Source organism: Corvus moneduloides, chromosome 14, assembly GCF_009650955.1.
Source record: "Corvus moneduloides isolate bCorMon1 chromosome 14, bCorMon1.pri, whole genome shotgun sequence".
NCBI classification, from domain to species: domain Eukaryota; kingdom Metazoa; phylum Chordata; class Aves; order Passeriformes; family Corvidae; genus Corvus; species Corvus moneduloides.
In genome coordinates this window covers 5728041-5754020 of record NC_045489.1, presented here as the reverse complement: position 1 = coordinate 5754020, position 25980 = coordinate 5728041, and the positions used below count along the sequence as shown (strand labels likewise).

The window sequence follows — 25980 nt, the reverse complement described above, 5'->3', positions numbered from 1 at the left end:
ACACAAATAAGGGATGTCCCTGGAAGTGCTTTTGCTGCCTGGTGAGAGCTCTATCCCAGTCCCTCAGAAATTGAATCATTGGGGGCTCTTTGTGAGGCTGAGGGTGTGTGGGCAGTGAGGGGACACCAGGCTCTGCTCTCAGGGGACAGCACCGTGTCTGTGGCTGCTGCCGGAGCCCCCATAGCCCCTCTCCACTGGCACCTGTTGACACCGGGGATTGGGATGGGACCAGTCAGTGAGGGTGAGGATTCCAGTGAGGATTCGAGTGAGGGTGAGGTGAGGGTTAGGATGAGGGTGAGCGTGAATGTGAAGATGATGGCAAGGGTGAGGTGAGGATGAGGGTGAGGATGACCGTGGGGGTGAGGATGTGGGAAGGGGGTGAGGTTGACGGTGCGGATGAGGTGATGATGAGGGTGCAGGTGACGGTCAGGGCGGGGGTGAGGCCGAGGGCGAGGCTGAGAGCGGAGCTGCCGCCGAGGCTGCGGCGGGTGTGCGGGTGCGGGGGTGTCCCGGCCCGGCGCGGCCGATCGGAGCTGTCCTTCAGCACCTCGGCAGTGCCGGCCGGGCCGGGCCGCGGCCGTGCCGGTGCCGGCGGAGCGGGGGCAGCGCGCAGGCGCAGCGCTCGCGGCTCCTCAAGGTGTTGGCGGCGCGGCCGAAGATGGCGACAGACTGAGGGCGATGGGGCCGGGCGGCGGCGGCGGCGGGCGCGGCGCGGCCCCGGCACCGCGCCGGGGCAAGCGGAAAGCCGAGTGAGGGCGGCCGGGGCATGCCCGGGGCCGGGGCCGGGGCCGGGGCGGGCGGCGGCGGCGGGGCGCGGCGGGGGCGGCGCGGGCATGGCGGCGGCGCGGGGCAGGTGACAGCGGCGGCAGCGCGGCGCTGCCCGCCCGGCGCCCGCGCGCCCCCGGCATGATCCGCGGCGCCTGGATGTCCCCCCGCGGGGGCGCCGCCGGCGGGGCCGTGTGCTGCGCGCCGCGCCGCAGCGACAAGCCGGTGGCCGACCCCGAGCGGGCGCAGAAATGGCGCCTGTCGCTCGCCTCGCTCCTCTTTTTCACCGTGCTCCTCTCCGACCATCTGTGGCTCTGCGCCGGGGCCAAGCTGCGGGCGCGGGAGCGGCCGCGGGGCCGCGGGCCGCGGGCGCTGCTGGCGGCCGAGCCGGCGGGCGGCGGCGGCGGCGGCGGCAGCTGCGAGGCCCTGCTGGGCAACCTGAGCCGCGGCCCCGGCGGGCCCTGCCCCGCCGCCCGCGGGGACCTGGACTCGGCGTGCGCCCGGCTGCTCGCCCCGCAGCGCCCGCGGGCCCCCGGCGCGCCCCTGCGCTCGCCCCCCGTCGCCGCCGCCGCCGCCGCCGCCGCGCCCTTCTTCGCCTCGCCCTCCTCCAAAAGGACCTTCCTGCAGGCTTACTTCAGGAACTTCAACCTCTCCTTTTGTGATACTTACACGATCTGGGACCTGCTGCGGGAGATGGCCGGCCCCGACGGCCTGGACTGCAGCCTGGACAACCTGATGGTGGACCTGGTGGTGGCGGCGGCCGGGGCGCTGGGCGGGGAGGCCTGTAGCAGCTGCGTCCAGGCGTACCAGCGGCTGGACCAACACGCTCAGGAAAAATACGAGGAGTTCGACCTCTTGCTGGAGAAGTACTTGCAATCGGAAGAGTACTCGGTCAGATCCTGCCTGACAGACTGCAAGGTACGAGGGGGCGTCTGGGGTGAGCTGGGCCACGGGGCTTGGTAGCGTGGGGGTACCGCGGTCTCCCTGCTCCCATGCCTACCCACAGGCTGAGGTCTCCCTCTGCTTCCCAAACCTCTCCTGGCAGTGGTGGTGGGACAAGTCTGGAGCCCTTGAGAAGGCTGGGACCAGGTGGTGGGACAGAGAAGGCACAGCAGGACTTGGCTGGAATGAGCGCTCCCACATCCCTTCACACCTGTGCACACAGAGGCAGCTCCCGACATCCCACTCCCAGCACTCTGTTCTCAACACTCTGCTCCCAACACCTCAATCTGAGCGCCCAGCTCATGACATCCCACTCCCAGCACTCAATCCTGACACCGCAATCCTGACATGCCATCTCAATCCAAGCACTTCATTCTCAACATCCCAATCCCTACCAGCCTCACCCACACCCCTTTCCATGTGCACCCCTGTGCACACAGGGGCCGAGCTGGGACAGGTGTGGGGCCCCTCACCTCTGCCTCAGACCTGCTGCTGTTCCTCGGACAGCCCAGGGTTCTGCCTGGCTGTCATTAGACCAGCAGTGACCTGAGATGAACCATGGTGCCAGGGCCCCTTCCCTATACACAGCAGCCCTTTTCCAGCTCTTCCGCCCTTTCTGCCCAGGGAGCTGGTGCAGGCATGCTGGGATGTGCCTCCCAGCTTGGTGTTCCCCCCAGTGTCACTGGCTGTCCCCAGCCCCAGGGTACAGTCCATGTTCTGAAAGCCCATGGGTTGGTTGCCCCCCCAGCATCAATGGGATTGAGCCTCAGCATGGAGCCATCTCCTCTCCCAAATGAGAGTTGTGGTCAGATCTCCATCAGAGCCCCCAGTGTGGTTCTGCTGGATGCTCCGTTCTTACAAGCCTGTGGTGCCTCCAGCTTCCACCTGCTCCGAGCTGCCTGGCTCACCTGTGCACGCTCCCTCCAGACGTCACTTCTGGGAAGTGCAATGGTCTCCATAGCTAAACCTGCTTCTCTTTCTCGGAGCTGTGTCTTGAGGTGTGTGACAGCAGTGTCCCCACAGGGATGCTGGCAGAGCTTCCTCCCTGGTAGTATGACTGGGTTGACTGCTCCTTTTCTGGGACAGGAGTTTTGAGGGACACCTGGAGTTGCAGGGCAGCTCTTGGAGTGATGTTCTTGCCCTGGGAAAGTGCAGGAGCAGCAGCAAGAGCAGCTCTGGGACACTGAGGTGGTGTCTTACACCAAGGGCACATTGGTGAGATCCTGGCCACTACAAGGGTCGCTTTTGTGAGGAGCTGGATTTGAGCAGCAGCTTGTGCTGGCATTCTGGGCCCCGGCCAAGCCAGGTAATTACAGTCTGCTTGCCCAAATTCCCCCTGTGGTTTCCAAGGGACGTAGTATTCAGCCTGCTCCGAGCAGTTTGGTCCCGCCGCTCCGCTTCTGCAGGGAGTTCGGTGCTGTCCATTGTGCTGCTCCTGCTCCCAGGGGCCCAGCAGGATCAGGGTCTCCCTGTGCTGTGTCTGGTGGAGCACAGACATTCCAGCTTCAAGCTTAGCTTCCATCTCTGCTGGGAGACCCAGAGAGAAAAGTGAAAGAGGTGAGAAAATAATCGTTATGTTGGGACTCCACAGTATGTAGAAACAGAGCTGTGCTTCGATGAGTCTCCATTAAGTGTGCCTGGGTTTAACATCCTTGATGGGAGAGCAGGAAATGTGCTTGGGAGATGCAGAACTGGAGGCAGTGGCAGGACTCGTCCCTCTGATCTGGTTCCGTGTTGTGTCAGTGCATCCCTAGAGCATCTGTGAGCTCCAGCCTTGCATTCCACAGGCAGCACTTGGGAAGCAACAGGAGGCACGAGCAGCAGGGACAACCTGTGCACGCTCCTCTGGGCCACCTGTGGGGAAGTTCCCGTGGGAGTGCCCGAGTCTGCTGCTCCCACCAGAGCCCTCACAGCTGCCATCCTTTTGGTCACTCCTGAAAATCAGGCTGCTTAATTCAAGGCCATTCACTCCATATTTAGGTGCCTTACTCCAGCCTTTCACATCCATGAGACTCAGCTTTTTCCTCTCAGTGGCTGTTCCCCATCTGTGAATTGAGACTAGTGCCAGACCCCTCCAGCATTGTGGTGACGAGCGAGTTTTGGCCTGATTTCGAGTCCTCTGGACCTGAGCAGGGACTGCAGTTACTCATTGCCCTGGAAAAATGTGGCTGGCAGGATTTTTGAAGCAGTGTGAGTTTGTAATTCCTGTCCAGATGCTGGATAATACCTGTTTGTGAGGAATGGCAGAGCTACTGCTCGATGGTGATAACATCTGAGAGCAAATAACAGGAAAATAGGAGAAGAGTGGAGGAAAACAGACTGGAATGTGCAGCTTGGCCAGTGTAAGAGCTCCTGCAGAGCCCTCACAGCAGGATTCTGGCTGCAGGAACTCTGGAGCTGGAGAAACAGGATTTAAAGGATAATTCTGGGACACAGGACCATGGGAGCAGGGCTGTGCATGGAGAATTAGTGCTGCTTCCCATTTGCATCCCTGCCATTCCGTAACAGCAGCTGGAAAATTGAAGATGGGGAAGCACAGCAGCTCCAGCTCACCTGCACACAGCTCCCCTCTGCAGAGCCACGGATCCCTCTGGAATTTAGTCCCTAAGAAGTGTGGCTCAATAGACAGCTCACAGGGAGCTCTGTGGCAGCCCAACCACTCCGGTGATTTTGGCTCTTTATTCCATCTGATTTCAAAAAACAGCAACACCAAATCCCAATCAGAGCTGCCAGTTCCTTCCTCAGCAGCAGGTTTGACCCCGAGCTAAAAATTTGGAAGTGTGTGAGTGTTGTGGATTGGATTCAGGAGACACATAATTCCTTGTTAATAAATCATCCTGAGAGCTGTGCTCATGTTTGGGGGGGAAAGGCAGGTGCTGCCAGGAGGGGAAGCAGCATTCTAAGCATCCCAAACCTGGATCTGTCTGTGCCTGGAGGCTGGGGAAGATTGGACCAAAGTCTCCCTGGGAGATAGGAATCCCATGAAATGGTGGGGTCCGTGTGTAATTCAGATGCTGAGATTACTCAGTGCTGTAATACTCTTCCTTTTTATTCTCTGCTTGGGGATCATTCCTGGGCAGATCCCACCTTCTGCATATGTTGTTATTCCCATCAGCTTCCAAATCATTCCCTGGAAATGTTTTACTTGTTACTCTTGCAGCTAACCCCAGAAATCCCCTGTGGCTGAGAGACAGTGAACCATGAAGATGCACTTCTGGGGTTTATTGTTTGCATTTCCCATTTGGTGGGATTTTGGGGGTCTGGCTCCCACAGGGACCCTCATGGACAGGGGCTCTGGCATCCTGTGGGACAGGAGGGAGAGAGGGAAGTGGGTCCACACGGTCTCAAACAAGGTCCATCTTCTCAAACACATTTCACCTCTTGCTGTGAGGATCTGCCTGCCAGCTGGTGTGTTACGGTGCTAGGTAGGGATGATGTGGAGAAAAGGTGGAGAACGCCTGTGTTTTTCTGAGCATAAGAGGGAAAAGTCATTAACTGAGTTGGGAGCAGCTGCCAGCCACCTCCATCTCACCTGTTCCTGTGTGACTTGTACCCTTTGTCACTGCAAGGCACAATGAACTTGGTGCACTGAGCAGTTGTGGGGACACTTTGGAGCGTCCTCCAAAGGGGTTTGAGGGGGTCATGACCTGGGGACATGGATATTGGACTCGAACAGCCGTCAGGAAATGTGGGACAGCAGCAGCACTCAAACTGTCAGCCCAGGCTTTGCAGGACTTAGTGCAGGAGGAAATCGCAGTCCCTCCAAAGCAATGCCCTGAGGGATGCTTAGGGCTGGTTTGTGCCTTTTTCCTATCTTTCCAAACAGGAAAAGAGCAGTGTTGCTCTGGCTCAGACGCCAGATGCGAGCTTTGCTCGTGCCAAGGCCGAGCTCTTCGTGCTGGCTCCCGCCCCAACAGCTCCCAGAAGTGCCCCCTCCCACCGGCCCCGGGGCAAATCAAGATCTATGGGACAAAGCCCGCAGAATTAAGGAGTCATTAGGCTTCGAGAAACAAAGCTGTGGAGAGAGAAGGGCTGACAGGCAGGAGGGGGCCTGACAGGCTGGACAGGACCTGTAGCATCTCAGATGTGATTAGATTATCAGGTTTTTCTGCACATGGGCCCGTGGCTGTGGGATCTGGTTCTGCACCTCTGGTTTTCCTGGTACCTCTGGCAGGGCAGGATTTCGCTCCCAAGGCTTTGCTGGTGTTTCTGTGCCGCAGGTGCGCAGTGATGTGGTGAGAAATGGAGGCTGTTCCTGCTCTGGCATCACCCCTGGCACAGCCCACGTGGAACAGGGAGAAAATCCCCAGTGCCCAGGTTCAGCACCCTCTGGGGTCCTGTTTTCTGGCTCTTGTTTAACTGGGAATAGCATCAGCAATCAGCATCCCTACAGAGCATCCCTCCCTGTGGAGCATCCTCTGGAAATCCAAGCCTACTGGGGCCAGGAGCTTTGGGAACACCATGTCTTGGGGTTATCCCAGTGCCAGGGATGCCTCTTGGGGGAACCAAAGCAGCGTTTTACCTTCACAAAAGTAGCTCAAGTCGAGTTTATTTGGGCTTGGCTTATCCAAAATGCTGCTCAACCTGGTGCACTCCTGCTCTGAGCCTGGATGGCTCCTTGCACGGAGGGAAGGTCCCTTGAGAACCACAGCAAAAGTGGTTTCACCAAAACCTTGTGCTTTTTTGAGGGAGTTGCTTTAGCAATGAGCCTTCCAGAGAATCTGTGCATGGGTGACTGCAAAGCTGCACCCGGGACCTGGTCCCCTCTGAGCATTTGGTGCACCAGGAGCAGCAGCACCTGGGAGGGGAGGAGCTGCTCCCACACATCGTGTCAGCTCCAGAGCTTCTCCTCCAGAACCAGCCTGGCCACTGAGGCGTTTCATGAGGTGACGAAAGGTTCCAGCATGAATTCCAAAGTAATTCCAGCAGATCAGCGCAGTCATTTGGCAGCTTGAGCAGGAGCACATGCACGAGCTTAGCCAAGTGTGCGGCTCCGTGTTCCCCACCCATTCCGTGGGAGCAAAGGGAATTTTTTGCAGCCCTGTGCAAAGATGTGATTCAGTTGTATAAAGAATTTGGGCCAAACAAAGGTGGGTTTGGTGTGCAGGTGCTGTGGCTGCAGCCTCTGGCACAGCCCGGTTCCAGTGCCTTGTGTCTGCTACTTCCTCGATGCTTGAAAACTGAGATCAAGGCTTGGAAAAGAGGAGAAACGAAAACTGAACTGATGGAAGGAGTTTTCCCTGTGGAAAAAAAGGTGTAGAGGTGTCAGGAATGCACCAGTGGTACCTGGGTCTTTTGGGAGGGCCGCAAGCCAGGAGGGAATGGGGATGCTCAGATGGTGCTTGGACAGTCCTGAGTTTAACTTGGGGTTGAGACATCTCAAGCTGCCTGGGAGTGTGTGATGGGCTGGAGGCCGGACCCACACAGGTGCTGTGGAGTGAAGCAAAGGGTGCGAATGGGAGGGATTGATGGGGGATTTGGGTGGTGTTCAGCTGCCTCCTTTGCGCTGGTTGTCTGTCAGTCCTTGTTGTCTGCCTGTCCTCACCCGTGTCTGTCAGTGGTGCTGCAGGGAAAACCCGCAAGTTCCCCAAGGCAGCAGCAGGTCTCCCTGGAGCAACAGGCAGATCAGCAAGTGGTGCAGGGACAGCGAGGGAGGGTGAGATCTGTCTCCATCAAACTGTCACCAGCAGAGCTCCAAGTGCCGCAGGCTCCGGCACCGGTTCCTGCTCCGTGTGCTGCCAGCTGTGCCTGCTGCCGTCAGTGCCGGATGCAAGCCCAGGTTCTTCTCCATGTGTGCCCATCCCTGGGCACGGGGACTTCACCAGCAGGGTGGAAGGAGCTCCTCAGAGATGCCACCTCAGCAGCTGGAGATGGAAAGTATCTGGCTGCTCTGTGGGGCGCGGGAAGGCTCTGGGAGTCGGGAGCTCAGCAGCGCGTGCGGTGATATCGGCAAAATGTGGGCGCTGGGAAAACAGTACAACCCCCAGCCCCCTTGCTGTGCACATCCATTGTCACAGGCTGCCTGTGGTGGTCCAGATCAGGGTTGTCTTGCCACACTGCTATTCCTACCAGACAGTGATTCGTGCTCCCCGTGGACAAAGGGATGTGCCAGTGCCATGGTGACTTCCAGCCCCACGTGCATCCCAGGGAGAGGAGGCAGCACCCCCCCACACCAGCGCCGGGAAGTGGGAGAGGATGTACAGTGTGTCTGCTTGAACCCAGCTGGACCTGCCCTCACAATGGGCTTCTCCTGGTCCCTGCCTGAGGGCAGGATTCTTTTCCATCCGGAAAGGAGCCGTTCGTGCCCAGCGGGGATCACACATGGCCTGGCCTGACCCCAGCACCTGGCAGTGCCAAGGATCACACACAGAGAGGGCTCAAAACATCCCATGGCCCCAGGCCTGTCCCTAGGGATGTCCCACAGGCTTTTTCTCTGCTGCGGGCTCCAGAGCTGCCCTCCAGGGTGGGAGGCAGGCAGGCAGCAGAGGCAGGATGTACTTGGCTGCCAGGGGCTATTCCTGCTGTCACCGGGATGCCATTAGGATGCGACTCATGCCTGGCTCCACGCAGGAGCTCGGCTCTGCTGTCCTTTGAAGGGCAATGACTCAGGGACAGCAGATCTGTGAATGAGACACAGAGGCTGCCTGGGCAAGAAGTAGCCATCTGTCCACGCTGCTCCAGCCCCATTCCCGCAGGCAGAGCTGGCAGCTGCCTGCCTGGGATGGCTCGGCTGCTTCAGTCTCACTCCTCTTCCCAGCTCCTGGCTTTTCCCTGGGGCCTCTCTCCCAGCCATGCTCCTGGGGTGTCACAGGAGGAGTCCCCCAGATGCTGCCAATGTGGCCACTTTGTTAAAAAAGCAGCATGAAATGGCCTCACCTGGCAAGGAGTTGGTTTTCCAGAGCCCTGCCTGCGCCAGCATCCCGGTGTTCCTGGTCCTGGCTGGAGAAGGAAAAGCCACCTGCCCTGCTCATCCTCTCAGGAGTAAAAGATACACGTGTTTGATGTTTCGGCTGGAATCTTATCACTGCACGGCAGCTCTGCAGCGCTGCTGGTGGGTGGAGGCTGCAGATGGACGGGAGAGCGAAGGTAGAGCTGGAGAGGTGGCCTGGAAGTGGCTGGGATGGGGGTTTTCCTGGTGAGGGGTGTGCCAGCTCCTGGGTTTGCCCAGACCGGGGAGCCTGGACCACCCTGTGCCCGCAGGCACCCAAGCGTTCCCTACTGCTGGTGGTTAACAGAGGGAGAGGAGGCAAGTGGAACTTTCTTGGAATATTCTGAACAGGCGTAGTTTGGGAAGGACTGAACAGTGCTGGCAGAGCAGGAGCTGTGTTTCTGTCTTTAATGTAATGAGTTCAACCCTCTTCAGACCTGGGCATCTTTCTGACCTGCTCTTGGTGTTCAGTGTCTTCTTCCTCGGAGCTGGTTGTCTTCCATGTCATTTTCCATGGAGCTGGATGTGGAGAGGAGGAGTCCACAGGGGTCTCTGCCTGTGTGTGCAGGAGCAGTGTTTTCCTGCCGTGCCGTGTTGTTTGTTTGTCGTCGTTCCTTGCTCTCGCATTCAAATTAGACTGTCAGGAAGCACCAGGGGTTCTGGGATGCCAACCTGACTCGGAGCATGGTCCTGGGACGGCTCTCTTGCTCATGGGAATGCAGGGGAAGCACTTCCACTCTGCAGAGCATAACGAGGGAAAGGGACGGGGAGAGGGAGAGGGAGAGGGAGAGCCTCAGCCTGTCCTGGGCTTGCTCCAGGGGAGAGCAGCAGGAATGGGGCTTCCCTGCAGTAGCGCATCCCTTGGGATTGGCTGCCTGAGGAGTGATGCCAACTGGGAGCGCCTGCCTGCTGCTCACCACAGGGACTGAGAGTTATCCTGGGGCTTTCCTCCTCTGGAAGGGAGCGGGAGATCTCTGCAAGTGGTGTTGAGCCAGGGATAGAAAACCAGAGGTTGTGGCTTTCGGGTCTGACATGAGCCATGGCCTGTTGTGTGTCTCCAGCAGTAGGAGCTGCCAGGAGTGCTGATAAGCATCTCAAAATCATCTTTGCCTGCATTCAAGGGACCTGTGGGCACAAGCTGATGTGGCTGTAAGGCCCAGCGTGAGCATGGAAAACTGCACTTCCCTGTGACCATGGAAGGTGCCCAGGAGGCAGGATGCTCCTGTCTCCCCTCTGCTTGCGCCATGAGGGAGCTGGGATGGGCCAGATCCTGCTGCTCGCCCCTCTCCGTGGGGTGCACAAGGATGACATGAGGGACCAGGTTCCTCCTGCTGCCTTACACCCTGTCCCATTCCCACTTGTGCCAAGTGGGACCTCATGGGATGCTGTGCAAGGGCCTCCTGGCAGAGTGCAGGATTGGGCCCTTCCATAGGCATTGGATGCAAGACAGCTCTGCTGTGACAAGCCCTTGCTGGGCTGGACACTCACACCATCCTGAGAACAGTTTTCCAACCTCACCACTTCCTTGGAAGGGGGATGAGCAAAGAAACTTCTCCTTCGCCCCCATCACTGGTGGGTAATTTATGGCTCGTGGCACTGAAGTGTCTCGCCTTTATTTTTTTATATCCTATCTAATGTAACAGGATGTTCTCATTAGCTGTATAAATGTTTAATCCACTTTTGAATCCTGCTAAGCCCCTGGCTGCAGCAGGATCTAATGGGAGTGAATTCCTCAAGCTATCCTAACGGATTGCAGGGACCTCACTTTCCCTCTGTCCCCAACTCCATCGTGTTCAGCTTCAGTTTTGCAGAGATCTTTAATTACTTTTTTAACTAATTGGGCTGGTAGGATGGGCTGCTAACTGACCCACTGGTCACTGCAGCCTCACTGGGGGCTGGCAGGTGAGGGATTGTCCAGGCTGGAGCTGCTGGAGCGAGTCCTGAGGAGGCCACGGAGCTGCTCCGAGGGCTGGAGCCCCTCTGGAGCCAGGCTGGGAGAGCTGGGGGTGTTCACCTGCAGAAGAGAAGGCTCCAGGGAGACCTTAGAGCCCTTTCCAGTGCCTAAAAGGGATCCAGGAGAGCTGGAAGAGGGACAAGGACAAGGGCCTGGAGGGACAGGACGTGGGGAATGGCTTCCCACTGCCAAAGGACAGGGTTAGATGGGATATTGGGAGGAAGTTCTTTCCTCAGAGTGTGGCAAGGCCCTGGAACTGCAGGCCTGATCTCCCTCCTTCCCCCCTGGGGCATGGCCATGTGGTGTCACAAGGACAGAGCCCTCCAGATGCCAAGGAGAGCTGCTCTCTCCCTGGCCACCAGCTGTTTGTCTCTGTCTCCCAGTGTCCACCCCTTTCCCACACAAACCTCCACACTCCATCTGGCCTTGCCTTCCTGACCAGCTGCTCTTCTCCTCTCTAAAGCCCAGCCAAGACCCCTTCTTGAAAGGGGAGCACAGAGTGGCAGCCTGGATTAACAGCAGCCTGGGAATGCTGGTCCCTCTGGCCTCGCCGTGCTCCCGGGCTGGGATCCTGGGACAGGGACTGTCTGTGCCTGGGGTCTGGCAGCAGTGCCCACGGGCAGCCCACCATGGCTGGGCCACCGTGTCCCAGGCACTGCCTGTACAGGGGACACACCCAGGCTGTGAGGAGGGGGGACTGAACAGGAGACTGACATCAGGAATGCTGGGATGAGAGCTCACATCTGTGAGCAGAGCACTGTCACCCTGTGCTCACCCCCCTTTGAGAGAGGATGCATCTACCCTGAGGTGGAGTCTGATAATGAAATGGAAATATTCCATGGGAATTGGGATGTTTTCTGGCAGTGATCTGAGATCAAGAGCCTCCTGCAGTGGGCTGGGGGCTGTAGGAGTGGTTGGGCAGGGCTGGGTGGCTGGACAGGCCAGATCCCAACCTGTACTGGGAAAAGTGGGAGCTGTGGTGGGAGGCAAAGGGCTGCAGACACTGCTGGGCAGGGACATGGACCTGTGACACGCATGGAGACAGGCAGTGGCTGTGGAAAGCAGGAGGGCCTGGCAGTGGTCACTGCCTTCCTGTTCATCCAGCTGTGCCATTAATTACTGTGATTAATCAACAGGCGCAGGCACATGGCCATGTTGGGATGCCACGTGCTCTGCCCCTCAGCACAGGAGCTGCCAGAGGTGTCCAAAGCAAGTCCACAAGCTCTGCTCTTCCAGGGAATGCTTCCTGCTTTGGTACAGCCACGAGCACAGGCTCTTCCCTCCCGGGTTTGTTCCAAGGGGAATGTGGCATCTGCTGGGATGAGACCAGGCTTTTCCCTGGGCTCTGCACACGGCAGCCCTCGCTGCCATGAGCAGATGAGCAAAGCCAGGAGGTGACTGTGACTGTGGTGTCTGTCCCCTGAGACCATTCCCAGGGCTGGGAGCTGGCACTGCCACCTCCTACCAGAGCTGGGAGCTGGCACTGCCACCCCCTGGCCCATTACCTGTGGGTGCTGACGGTGTGCATGTGGTTGCAGAGACAGGTTGGGGTGCTGGTTCTCCCATCCTTTCCCACTCCAGTTCTTCCCAAGGCACGTGTAGAGCTGCCTGATATCGTGACATAGTGTGACAGCTGTTACCTGGGTGTTGAGTGTGTCAGGTGTGTGAGGGTCACGCTTTAAAGCTGTTTTCTCTTCGTTTTGAACAATGAGCACTTGGGGCGTTATGTGTCTCAGACTGGGTTTGAGTGGCTTGGAGGGGGAAATTTGGGCCTTTTCCCTCTAAAATAAGGAGCATTCAGACAGTCTCTTTAATCCAGGATCTGGGAATTAAAGCTAAAATGCCTTATTTTTAAAATGAAAACTAAAAGTTTTAAGCTTTATCAGCTGCTTCATGAGGTGATTGAATGGTGAGTAAGTAGCTCTGACAATTTTCTTCCCGGTAATTTGGGAGTGACTTCATCACTGAGGTCAAGGGATATGTTCTGATCCTGCAGGATGTGGGTGGGAAGCCACAGTTTGGGAGCACAGGGGATGTTCCACTGCCCAGAACCATCCCTGAGGATGAGCCTGGTCAGTGGATCCGGACCCCGCTGTGTCCGGAACAGCACACAACAAGCGGGATGCAGGCGGGTGTCATGGATGGGATGGCTGGGGGGGAACTTCTGGGAAAACCAACCCTGGAGAGGGGCAGGCTGCAGGACGGTGGAGAGCCTGGAATGGGCACGTGCCAGCCAGCCCAGCAGCTCCATGTGGAGTTTCCAGTGGTGTTTGAGGAACACCCGCTCTGGTCAGGATTCCCACCAGTGCCATTCCCTGCAGCTGGCGTGCATCCATCCCTATCCCCATCCATGGCCCAGGCATTCCTGCTGGCAGCCCTGTCCCAGTGCCCACCGCAGCCGCCGCTCCGTGCCCTCTGGAGCTGGGTACAATGGGCAGAGGCTCCCCTGGTTGGGAAACGGAGGAGCTGCAGCTCCAGCGCTGTCATCGCCAGGCAAAAGGCAACTTTATATTAAAAATGAAGGAAAAACAATGCAAACCCCATAATCCTGCCCAGCTGTTGGGAGTTTAGGGTTGGGTTGGTGTTTTTCTCCCCCCTGTCCTAACCCAGAGCATGTGAATGTGTCAAGGCAGGGATAACAGCTCTAAAACTATCAAAGAAACCAAAAATTGGCTGTTCCAGAGATGATGTTGGAACAGCCCATAGCAAGGAGAATTTTTTAAAAAGCCTTAAGAAAGCTGGTTTAAAGCTCCACATTGTTACTGTCCCAGTTAATTGAATACAGTGGTAATTGGACATTGCACATGTGTTTGTGACTCCTCCTGGCTGGCCCTGGACCTCAGCATTCCCTTAATCCTCTGCCATCCAAGGGGGCTCTTGTCTCCCCCCGAGCCTGTCCTGCTTCCCGCGCTGCATCCTGATGTGCCAGAGCTTGGAGAGCTGCCCGAGCGGCTCATTAGCAGTGCTCATTTCCCTGTGTCCAAGATTAATGAGGCACAGCCACTCCAGATGCTCCTCTCAGGCCAGGATGGAATTGCGAGTCCCAGGAACTGCTCTGGGAGGGGAGTGGGCTGCTCCAGGCTGGGGGACAGGCAGGGATTTCTCCTCCCATCCCTGCTTGGAGCTGGGTGCACCCAGTGAGAAGAGGGAGAGGAGGAGAGTCATGATGGCAGAGTCCAGCTTCCAGACTGACCCTCACCTCTGGTCCAAGCACACTCCCAGTTCTCCTTCTGGGAGTTACTTTGTAGGGAAAAACTCCCTATTTCCCTTTCTGCCTTCATTATCCTCCCATTTCAGTCTGCATCTCCCCCTTCCAGAGAAGTGGATTTTGGGCTGGGGATGCTGTCCCAACCCCTGCCTCTAATTCAGGAGAAGGGTTTGTTACATTTGTGCCATTAGCAGGATTTTCCTTGGGGAAACTTCCCGAGCATTGATTCCTGTTCAGATGGGAAAACAACAGTTTATTGTGTTAATTACAGCTGGCGTTCCCAGTGGGCATCCAAACTATCCCAAGCCCTGCATCCTCTGCAGTGGTGGTGTGTCCCGACAATGCTGCTCCGTTCCTGCTCCTCGGTTCTCTCAAAATGTAGCTGGGATGGTTCCACAGGCGGTGCCAGTGTTTCCAACATCCTGCCAGCAACTGGCCTGGCCTTGAAGTAGCCAAATTTGTACAGAAATCCTAAAGAAACAGAAAGACTTTGGAAAAGCTGTTTGGTGGGGAATGCTGTCCTGGTACTGACAGGAGACAGAGGGAGTAGTGCAGGCAGGGAAGAACTCCCATTTGGCACAGAATTCCCTGTGAAAGCGCTGTCCCTCTGGCTGCTGCTTCCAGATCCTGCTGGAAGTGTGAGCAGACAGGGAGCTTAATTCACTGTTGGAAATCCAATTCATTTGGGGTTTTTTTAATGTCTTTTATGATGAGGTATTTCATCCCACCTGCAAAATTCCGATAGGCTGTCCTCCTCCTTCCCTATAAATTGGGTGTCTGAAGTTGGCTCTTTTCCTAGCTAGCCAAATTCTGTGTGCTTTCTTGGAGTCATACAGCCAGTCCTCTGAGCTAAAAATGCAGGAAGAGGGCACCAAACTGGAGCTATTTGGAGTTCAGGTCACTTATATTTACTTGGCCAGGCTGGAGATCTGCCAAAAGGCAGACCAGAATGGCAGGAACACTGATTGCAGCCCAACCCGCTTCCTGAAGAATCCAGAGAGGGCAAGGATGGAAACCAGGGAGCTTTCCTAGTTGATCTAAGCAGGGAATAAATATCTTCCTGTCCTAAATTCCCACATGTCCTTTTTAACAGCAGAACAAAGGAGATTGTGTGGGATAAGCTTGGAGATACCAAACCTTGAGCATCCCAGGGAATTTGCTCCTTGCCTGTGACATGGATCTCTGTGGATGCTTGAGGGGAAGATGCTGGGATCTCCTGGAGATTCACCTGTGTCTCAGCCTGATCCCGGTTGAGTGGGAGAGCCCTGTTGGACCAGCAGATCTTGGATGTCTCTGGTTTTGAGTACACACAGGCAGTTTCCATCCTGCAGAGCTGCAGGAAATCCTGCTGCAGCACCTGGAGGATCTGCAGCAAGGGAATGGCAAGGACTGGCTGGGATCAGTGCTTCCCTCAGGGAAGACGGGTGCCCTGGAAAGGGAAGGAAAAGCAGAAGGCACCCAGGGAATCCTGGTTCAGGTTCTGGATGAGTGCTCCAACTCTGCCCTCCCCAGTGGTATCACCAGCTCCTTGCAGTCTCTCCTTCCATGTTTTCATTAAATTCATGGAATGTCCCATGTCTGTGATCCCAACCCTCTGCCTGATTCCCTGATGGGAATCAGCACAAACATTTTAGGGGGAAAACTTGTGGATCCATGCAGAGCCTGCTTGTGCCAGCTGTGTTTCCATGGGAGAATGGGATGAACCTGAGCAGCTTCCTACAAAGCTCTGGGAAATCTCCTGTTCCGGCTGCCTTTTCCACCCAAATCTGGAGCTGAGACAGCTGAGGTGACACCCACAATCCTCTGCTGGAGCACCCAGTGTACCCTCCATGCTGAGCTGCACGTGAGCCCAGGTGGGAGCTGGGATGTGACTGGGATCTGGGAAGCAGCGTGGGAGAGGGTCGGAGCTGGGAAGAAGGCTGGCAGGAGATGGGAGCGAGTAAATCAGCCGAGCTTGCCTGAGTTGTGACTAAAGGGGGAGCGTGAGACATCTGCAAATATTAGAGATGTGTAAACACGGAGCAGGGAGAGGGAATGGTGGAGGGAATGATTGAAGGGAGTGAACTTTTGGATGGAAAAATGTAGGTCAAGTATGAAGGAAAACTTGTAGGCAGCAAGATAAGTGCTGTGAAACAACCTCCTTGGGAAACACGAGGAAGTCCCACTGATGGAGATGTTTATCCTAAGGCAGATGAGGGCTGGGAAAGAGGCTGAGCTGGAGGGATGGATTCAGGGTGTCCATCCCAGATGGGGTTGGGCACACCAGTGATGCCCATCCAGCTCCTTGTGTGTCATAATTCCCCTTTAAACTACAGGCTGCTTGTGGTTTAGTTAATCCATCTGGCTTTTAATCCTGAAAACTGGGGGGAATTCATCCTGCCCAACTTTAGCCAGTTCAAATTCAAGCAAGTCTCCATACCAGCTGTCCAAAATCCTGAATGGTCACCAGGGGAAGGAGCAGCTGCTCCAGCCCCTCGCTGCCGGATGCTCCGAGGGTCGGGGTGTTCTCAGGACACCCTCTCCTTGTTGCTCTAAAGGCAGCCCAAATAATTAAGGTAATTAACAAGGCCCCCCTCTGTTTTGATCCAGATTACGCTGGAGTGTGTCTGGAGCATGTGGAAACAACAGCGTTGTGTCCAGGCAAGGACTTGTCGAGTCCTCAGATTGGAATAAGGATGTGTCCTGTCTGGATAAATCCTGGGCAGTCAGTGGGTGCTTTGGAGCCCATTTTACACCCCCCTGGTGCTGTGTCCCATCAGTGTAAAGTGTCACTGTCCCCTTAGCTCTCTAACCCTCCTTTACATCCTGTTGAGGTTCCAGCAATGACAGGTCCTGCTTTCCCAATGGAGAAGAGCTTACGGGGCTTGCAGAGGGCCATGCGCCACCCACTGAGGGGTCCTGCTGTGTCCTCCTTGCTGTCCCTGTGTCCCCTTGCTCCTGACACTGTCCCCAAGGGAGCAGAGGCCATCAGGGAGGGCACGTGTTGCAGTGGGGGTTGTGGCCCATTTGGAGCACGGCCTCTTCCTCCTCAGCTCTAGGGAATCAGCTCAGGCAGATCATGGAGTCGTGGAATGGTTTGGGTTGGAAGGGACCTTAAAACGCATCCCGTCCCACCCCTTGCCACAGGCAGGGACACCTTCCAGTATCCCAGGGTGCTCCAAGCCCCATCCAGCCTGGCCCCGGACACTTGCAGGGATGATGTGTTCAAGGATGCAGATCCAGGCCTCAAAACCCTCCTGCTTGTGTCCTCACACTCTGTTTGCAGAGTCATTCCCTCCTCTGGAGCTGTTCCACTGTGTCTCAGTAATTAACATCCAACAGGACAGGGAGAACAAGCACCTGCATTCCCACCTCCCAGGGGAAAGGCCTGGCCACAGTACTGGGGACTGCTCCAAAATGTTCACTCCAAAAATTGTGTTCTGGTGCCCATTAAACTTTTTGGGATGGAAGTTTCACCAAAGCTAACACACTGCTGTGAAAATTCTGGGTTTCATGATTTGGCATTTTCCAGGGAAAAAAAAAAGCCAAACTAAAATAACTTGCCAAGAATTTCCCAACCAGCTGTAATCCTGAGACACCACCGTGTGCCAAACAAATGATGATAAGGATCTCTGGAAAACACGGGGGAACAAAGAAGTGATGGGTTTAAAGCCTCCAGAAAATGAAAATGCAGCTGGAAGGAGGAGCATGGGGTTTCTCCAAGCATGCCGAGGAGGGAAACTCATTCCCTTTGAATCACAGGGAGCCCTTTCTAGCTGGTTTCAAAGGAGGCTGGATGTGGTCGTGGAATGACCGTGGTGCTGTCACTTGTGCCCACAGGAGTTCATGGATGAGCTGGAAGTGCCATGGGTTTTTTGCAGCCTGATGGATGATGCACTCCAGGAGAAATGGAGTTCTCCCTCCCTCTCTGCTACAGCCAGTGGAGACAAACAACTTCCCCCGTGCCTCATGCTGGGGAGATGAGGGAAATTTGGGAATATGGTTGTAACTGAGGCCGTCTGGGCTATGCCCTGCTGTCTGCAATGGGCACTAGCACACGGAGGCTGGAAGGGAAGAGGGAAACCCAGTTCTGGACAGGCTGGAGAGGCAGGGAATGTGGCACAGCCTTGCAGTCACAGCTGAAGCCCCAGGGTGCTCTTCCTTCTGGAAATGTTGCCAAGCACAGCTGGAAGCATCAGGAAGGTGAAAAGAGCACATGGAGGCACCTGTACCGCTGTTTGGTACATCCCAGTGCCAGAACATCCATGGGAAATGAAAAAGTTTTCCCTTTGAGCCAAAAGAAATGGCACAGCAGAAGTTCCAGATGTTAGGGAATCGGGAATCTCTCCCAGGACCAGGTGGGGAAGGTGAGGAAAGTGTTACTTGGTGGCAAAGAGGGACAAGCTTGACGTGCAGCTGCTACGTGTGCTGCATCCCATCTGCTTCTGTCCAGCAGCTTTTCCAGCAGGAAATTTCCAGTAAGGACCATGTGTTTTGCTGTCCCATGTCCCACATCCAGAGCTGGTGGGGACCAAGGCACTTCAGAGGAGACATGAGTCCTTCTCCTGCCCTGGGGAGCACTGGGGTGTTTTGGGGATGAGGACATCCCCGGAGCATTTGAATTTTTGTGTGACGGACTGAGCTCTTGGGTCGCTGATGTTGGCAGGATCTGTCACGGTGCCTCTCTGTAGGGGACATGATTCCATGTGGTTATTTAGCTTTATTTTTGTTGTGGACTTATCTGGATAGACGTGTTCCACCATTGTGACACTCCAGTGGCTTGTTTGAATCCATCGCTGTTCAACAAGTGACCCCGACACACATTTCCCACGAGAGCTGGGAGCTCTCCCTTCCCCTTTTACACTCCAGCTATCCCAGTACTTGGGAAGTGACGTGTCCCTCTCCATGATTTCCCCCAGGCTGTCTACAAGGCATGGCTGTGCTCCGAGTACTTCAACGTGACCCAGCAGCAGTGCCGGCAGCGGATCCCATGCAAGCAATACTGCCTGGAGGTGCAGACCAGGTGCCCCTTCGTGTTACCGGACAATGACGAGCTGATCTATGGAGGTTTGCCTGGCTTCATCTGTACGGGTAAGGAGGGCTGGGCTCACACTGGGCACAGGGGGGTGATGGTGAGCCCTGGGGAATTTCCAAGCCACTTCCTGCGTTTGGAAGGCTTGTGGGGCGGAGTGGGAGGAGGGGCAGTGTGGAAGCATTGCCTGATGCCAAAACGTGGCCGTCCCAAGGGTGCAGGATGAGGGGTTAATGGGGCCACAGCAACATCTCAGCACAGGAGGTGAAAGTCCTACCTCTGAAAGCTAAAGCGTGGAAGGAGCTGCAGGTGATGGATTAAAGCAGGGTGGGGATATTGAAGCTCTCTGAGCAGGATTTGGGGAGCCCTGAGCTCACCTTGCTGGTGTGTGCAGGCTCACAGACATGCTGGGGGCCAGTCCCAGGGGGTGTCTGCGTGTCCTGCTTCTCAGATGTGCCCATCCCACAGCTGGCACGCACCAGGGCTCGCTCCCTCCGCAGCCTCATCCTCAGTGTCGCGCTGACCCCTCCTCCTGCTTCCTTCCTTCCCGCAGGGCTGCTGGAGAACCAGCTGCCCGACGAGGAGGCCAAGTGTTGCAAGGTGCAATGGGACTCCTGCGAGCACCCCCCAGACAGCAACGAGGACACATCCCCCAAATCCACGGCGTCAGAGTCGCTCCATTTCCACCGCCACGACCCCCACCTCCATCACCAGCGGCAGAACCACTACCACCTCTACCACCACCACCACCACCAGTACCACCAGCCCCGCTCCCCGTCCTTGCTGCCGGTCTCCGCGGGGTCTCGCCTCGGCAGCAGCAGGATCAGACTGTGCGTGCTGGTCCTGATGCTCCTCCACACCATGGTGTCCTTCTCGAGCGTGCACGGCGGCGCCGGGGGGCTCGGCCTGGAGGCCCCGCCCACCCTGGAGGAGAGCGTGGCACGGGACGAGTGACGCGGAGGGCAGAGCCGACCTCCAAGGAGAACGCCAGATCTTTTTCCATAAGGGGGGCACATGCTATTCCTCCAATGGGAGGCACGGGATTGGGGGTGGCGCACACGCACCCCCGCACATCCCCCAAGAGCTGCTCGCGCGGGGCATCCCCGTGGTGAAGAGTCTCAAACGCGCACAGGGCTGCGGGACCCGGCGCCAGAAGGGTTCGGGCAGGGGCAGCATTCCCGGCCCCGCAGGCGCCGGGCGGGCAGGAATGGCACGGGGGCGGGGGGACCGAGGGGAGGGGTCCCTTGGAATCGAGGGGTGTCCCCATGGGACTGCCGAGTGTCCCCCGGCCGCTGCCGCGAGTGCCTTGGGCGCCCGCGCCTCCCCTGCCCGTGCCGTGCCGAGGTTTGACAGTCGGCCCAGCCCTCGTTCCTTTTCTCCTGGGTCTGTGAATCCCGAGGGAGCAGGCGGAGGGGCAGCACCTCCCGGCACAGCCTGGCCCACTCCTGTCCCCGGGAAAAGCCACCAGCTCGGGGCAGAACCACCCTGGTGGGGCACAGTGTCCTCAGCACGGCACTGCCTCGCTGATGGCGCTTGGGGACAGGAGTGGGACGCTGTGACACTGCACTGTGGTACCGCTCGGGGTTGGTCTCACCGCATCCCAGCTGCTCCTCCAGCCTGGCCTTTCCCGCTCCTTTATGCGAGGAGGTGGAGAGGGAGGAGGAATGGAGCAGGAGGGATGTTCCCAGCATTCCCACGTCCCACTTTGCCAAGTGTCCTGATGATTTGGTGTAACCTTTTCTGTTGTCCTTCCTGGCTGGTGGGACTTGTCTTGGTGAGGAGCTGGGGAGATGTGACTCCAGCGGCACACAGGCTGTGAGGGAGAGGGATCCCACGTGGCAACAGTTGGATGCAGGAAATCCCAGAGGCATCCTTCCATGCTTCCCAGCTACAAATCATTGACTGGATGGCAGGAGGACTGGGCAAACGGGCTGGAGAAATCTGGCTTGGAGGGAGAGTCTCCCACACAAAGAGGCACTAATAAAGCCCAGCTAGGGAGGAGCATTTTTGTGAATAGTTTCAATCCATGGATGCTCCCAGATCCGGAAATTTCTGGGAGCCCAGCTGGACTTGGCCGGGCAAGGTGCTGGCTGGTGCAGCCTCATTCGGCTCACTTGGGGTGGTTTTTAACCTGAGCTCAGCATATCCAGGGATTCAGCCCCAAACAAACATCAGATCCCTAGGATCTGATCCCCACATCATTTCCTAGGAAACTCCCAATTCTCCACCCCCCCCCAGAACTGTTTCCCAGCATGGACACTGCGAGGTGGTGCCTCCGGGCCAGGCACCAGGGGCTGGAATTTGTCCTGGGTGTGGGCAGGGAAGGAAGAGGGGGTGTTTTAGCACGAGGTCAGGAGTTGGGTGTGAACCCACCCCCTGCTCTCAGAGGGGCTGGGATGGTCCCTCTGTTTCCAGGCTGGCTCTTGTCAGGAACCTACAGCAGAGCCCTGCGTGGGTCACTGCAGGAGACAGGGATGGAGCAGGAGGAATGTCCTGCTGCATCCCAAATTGATCCCAGATCCCTGTGAGGGTCCAAGAAGTCCCAGAGTTGATGACCTGTAGGAGTTTTATGGTTTTTAGTCTGTTGAGGTGAAGCAAAACCAAGCAGAGCCCTGTGAGCAGAGCCCCATGAGCAAAGCTACTTCCTGCCTGGCTGGAAGAAGGAAGTACCGGGCATCTCGTGGGAAGCACAGGTTTCCTGACGTTTCCAGCCCATTTCCAGACCAAAGAGGCTCTGAGAAGCAGCTGAATGTTTGATTCCTGCTTTGACTTGAATCTCAGAGCTTTGGGGTGATGTTTACACACCACCAGTTGCCTGTTCCCAAAGTCCTGCAGAGACAAGGCCTGTGATCCCATTGTCCCGTGTTTTTGGGGTGGGAGAGGTGGTGCTCATGGAAGATGGAGAGTGTTTCCCAAGCAGATTCCCTTGCTGAACACCCAAAAAAGTAGGATGTCCCTCATTTGACTATTCTTCATGACATCCACATAATTTCAGCCTAGTTTACACCAATCAGAGCAGTTGGATATGGAGCAGTTCTGCAAACCGGGATCCAGTTCCTTGGTTTTCTGTGAGCAGTGGGTTGTGGAGCTGCTCTGACAAGGAGCAAAAGCTCCCAGGCAGGCCAGGGGAGGGAGCACAGCCTCCAGACAGCTGGATCCCAAAGGAAATTAGATTTCTCCTGTACTGCCAAGAGTTAAGCTAATTCCAGGCGCCTCTCTCGGAGATAGGCTGTGTCCAATCTTGGAGCGACTCATCGGGAGAGAGAAGAATAGCCCAGTGTGGTGCGTCAGCAAGTGGCCCTGAGTCACTGGCCCTGTTCATTGTGTCGTGTGACACTGAGCAGCGCTGGTGGGCACGGCGTGGCCCGGCCTCAGTCCCTGCACCACGTCCAGATCCAGATCCGGAACCATCCTGTGGGATGTGTGTCCTTCTCCCTGCCCCAAGGCCCTTGTGTCTGCTGGTGATGGAGCGTCAGGCCAGGCTTGGGGGTGGTGATGGGTGATGCGGGATTCCCAGAGAAGCTGTGGAAGTGTCCAAGGCCGGGTTGGACGGTGCTTGGAGCAGCCTGGTCCAGTGGGAGGTGTCCCTGCCCATGGCAGAGGGTGGAACAGAATGGGCTTTAAGATCCCTTCAACCCAAACCATTCCATGATTCCATGATTTCCACAGAGTTGCAGGAGTGAGGTCCAACAGCCCAAGACATCTTCAGGGGGTGCTGGCAGGGATTTGCTGGGAGAACCTGGGAGCTGTGAGAAATGGTTTCACCTTCCCTAACACCAGCTGGAGGCTTCCCTCGGGAGGCCAGGAGCATGTGCTGCATCCCAGTGGATCGGGAAGTGGAGTCAGTTCAGAACTGGGGTGGTTGCAGTGGCTACTGGGGAGGTTTGAGCTCCATTCACCAGGAGCGAGGAAGCCCCCAGGGCAGGAGATCCATGCATTTTCCAGGCTGTGGTGCCTGGGGGGTGTTCCCAGGAGGACGAGATGCCAGAGGGAGCACACAGGATGCGGATCCGCTCTGGGAGCACAGGATGGGATTTACCTGCTGCAAGTGGGAGGAAAGTGCTGAGTCTTCCCAGAGCGAGGCTTTGGAAGATCTTTTCTTTAGCGAGTCTGGGCTGCTGTCAATAAGTTCTGAGGTTTTAGGGCACCATATGCTGCATTCAACACTTTGCCAATCTCCTTAAACAGATCCAGACAAGGCTGTTCCCAGAGCAGGAGCAGCTGGAAGCGATGTATGGAGCAGTCCATCATCAGGAGCCCGTCGGATAAAATTCCTGCCTTTGGTCTGACATTACAACCTCCTAATCCTCCATCCCCGAGCACTCTGGCTTTGCTCTCCAAGAGAACAGCCCGGGAAGCAGACGGTGACATTGTCTCACTTAACACCACTGGCATTATTTTTATTACAACACGGAGGGAATATGCCTGGAAAAGGAGGGAATGTGCCTGGATAAGAAGGGAAGGGACTTCCTTGCCCTGTGCATCCAGGGATGCTTCACCCTAAGCCCTGTGTCCACCAGAGCAGGGGCCCTTTGGAATCCCAAATGCTTTCCACATTCCCAAAGCCACCTTGGAAACCAGCTCTAAATGATTTATCCTACCAGGAACTTACACGCAAGGGGCTTTGTCCTTCTCGTCCAATGATCTCTCTTCTCCCTAAAGAAGGTGCCCCGTGTTGGGATTAATATGTAAAACTCAGCTTTTCCTTCAGTGGACAAACTTCTCTTTGCTCAGAGAAACTTCCCAGTGGGAAGCAGTGATTCCTCCCTGGTGGGGGGGTTTCTCATCCCCAGAGAGGTGAGGGATGATGTTGTCTCCACAAGCTCCAGGTGTGGGGAGAGAGAAGGAGCAAAGGGTGCTGGGTCCAGCGTTATTCCCGGGTTTTGCACTTTCATGTAGCTGCCAGTTGTACAAATTAATTAAAAATAACTGAAGAAAAATCCCAAAGAAAGGCCCCGCTTCCTCTGGGGAACATTAATCATTAGTTGAGTCTTTTTCTTATGAAAATACAGATCCATGGTAGCCCCAGGCAGAAGATTCCCAGGGAGAGCCCTCACCATTCGTGCTCGGAGTTAGGGAAATCGCTTTGAAAGCATCGACAACTAAAGCAGAACATGTTGAGTAACTTGGCAACACTGAGAAAACATCTGGAACTGGTTTTTCTTCAACACATTTTGCTTTGCTTCAAGAGGAGATGTCAGGGCAGTTCATTCACTGCCACTCAGGGCTGCAGGCGGGGCTGGAAGATGCTCGGCTGCCGCCTGGAGGAAGGGAATAAAGGGAAAATCCCAGATATCTGCTGCTTCTGGGCAGGATCTTTTGGGGCCAGGCCCTGGAGCGTCCCCATGCTGAGCTCTGCAGGTGCCTCCTGGTCTCTGGTGGCACCGACCATGGAGGTTTGGGATGGGTTGTTGAGGTTGCCTGGAAACCCTGTGGCTGCCCCATCCCTGGGAATGTCCAAGGCTAGGTTGGATGGGGCTTGGAGCAACCTGGGATAGTGGAGTGTCCCTGCCTATGGAAGGGGGTGGCACTGGATGATCTTGAAGGTCTCTTCCAACCCAAACCATCCTGGGATTCCATGATTTCCACAGAGCCAAAGGGAGTGAGGTCCCATAGCCCAGGTTACCCTCATCTTGTGATTCATCCTAATCCCATTCCTGCTGCTGCCAGGGAAAGGAATACCTTTAGGGATTGGTGGAGACAAAGTCAGGACAGAAACATTCCTGGATTCTGCCAAAAAGCAATGGGGCAGTGTACTAGTTTGAAAGCGAACCAGCAGGAGATTCCAAGTCAGAACTATGATTTAATAGGAAAATTAAAATAAAGGCAGTAGTACAGAAACACTGACAGAGTACAACCTGACACCCTGTAGGGCAGGGTGCTGGTAGCAGCCCGATTAAATGGTGGCTGCAGTCCTGTTGGAGTGATGGATGTGGTTCTGTCACAGCGCTGATCCTGTAGAAAGACCTGGTCCTTCTCTGGAGGTCCAGTGGTGGTTATGGAGCTCTTGTCCTCTGGGAATGCAGCGGTAGTGCTGCTGTGGTGTTCCAAGCCTCAGATTATATCCAGGTAGGAATGTTCGGTTCCTCCCCCTGGACGGGGCATCTCACAATGAGATGATGTGTTCTATGAGTCATTCTGTGAGATCCTTCCTCGGCACATATCACTCTTCTTCTGGGCTCCTCTTGTTTTCCCACAGTGGTGGTGGATGTTGTGGTGGTTGTGGAAGCAGCTCTTCTTGTTGTACCCTTTTTAGTGCCAGTCACAAATTCAATCTTTGCATGTTCTCTCTTGGCCTTCACCAATTTGTCCATCTCAATCTTCTGGGCTTTAGCTAGTGCCTCATAATATGAATCTTCTGACCAGCCGTGAGGATCAAACATGTCCTTCGGGTAGTTTGTACCGATTTCATCAATGGAACAAAACTGGATCAGCTTTTCATAGAGGCTGGGGTTGCAAAATTCTTTTTTCCTCTGGATCATGTAGTTCATGTCCATGCCCTCCTTCATTTTCATCTCATACAGCTTTTGAATTTTATCCTGCAATTGGTTAGAACATCTGCCAGGAGGCTCAGGACCGATTTTGATCTCATCTAGAGACATGTTCTGCACTCCCTCTGAAAAATAAACAACCAGCTCCTGACGATCTCTTTCCTCCACTTCTGGGAATTTCTTTAGGTCACCAGGCTCAGGTTTTTCAGTCTCTGAATCATCATGTTCTGACTGCCTGCTGTTCTCATCATCCTCCTCTTTGTACCCTTCCTCATCCCCATCCAGGCAGGTAAAGTCGTCTGCTCCATACCCAGCTGAGACCAGGCCTCCTTTCTCTCCTGTGGGCACTTCCCCATCGCTCCCCGCCATGCCGGCCTTGCTGTCCGACTCCAGGTCTGACTCCTCGGCATAAACGCTCAGCAAGGAAAGAATGCTGTGCTTCGCCATCTTCCACCTCGGCCACACTACCAGGAGTACCCTGCTTGAGCGCCAAAAATGTCCTAGTTTGAAAGCAAACCAGCGAGAGATTCCAAGTCAGAACTACAATTTAATAGGAAAATTAAAATAAAGGCAGTAGTACAGTGTACTAGTTTGAAAACAAACCAGTGGGGGGCACCAAGTCAGAATAAGAATTTAATGGGGAAATTAAAGAAAAGGAAAAAATAAAAGAAAACACTGGTT

At 55.8% G+C, this 25980-nt stretch overlaps 1 protein-coding gene and 1 pseudogene across 1 annotated transcript; one reads left to right on the top strand and one right to left on the bottom strand.

The window, feature by feature from the left end:
* Window positions 1–902: 902 nt before the first annotated feature.
* On the top strand, window positions 903–23810 carry FAM155B (family with sequence similarity 155 member B). The gene is made up of 3 exons (XM_032124000.1): window positions 903–1683; window positions 18696–18867; window positions 19362–23810. Exons 1-3 carry the CDS (start codon window positions 907–909, stop codon window positions 19760–19762), a joined length of 1350 nt encoding a protein of 449 aa, XP_031979891.1. The 5' UTR covers window positions 903–906; the 3' UTR covers window positions 19763–23810.
* Window positions 23811–24867: 1057 nt separating this feature from the next.
* LOC116451086 lies at window positions 24868–25756 on the bottom strand (annotated as a pseudogene).
* Between the last annotated feature and the right edge of the window lie 224 nt (window positions 25757–25980).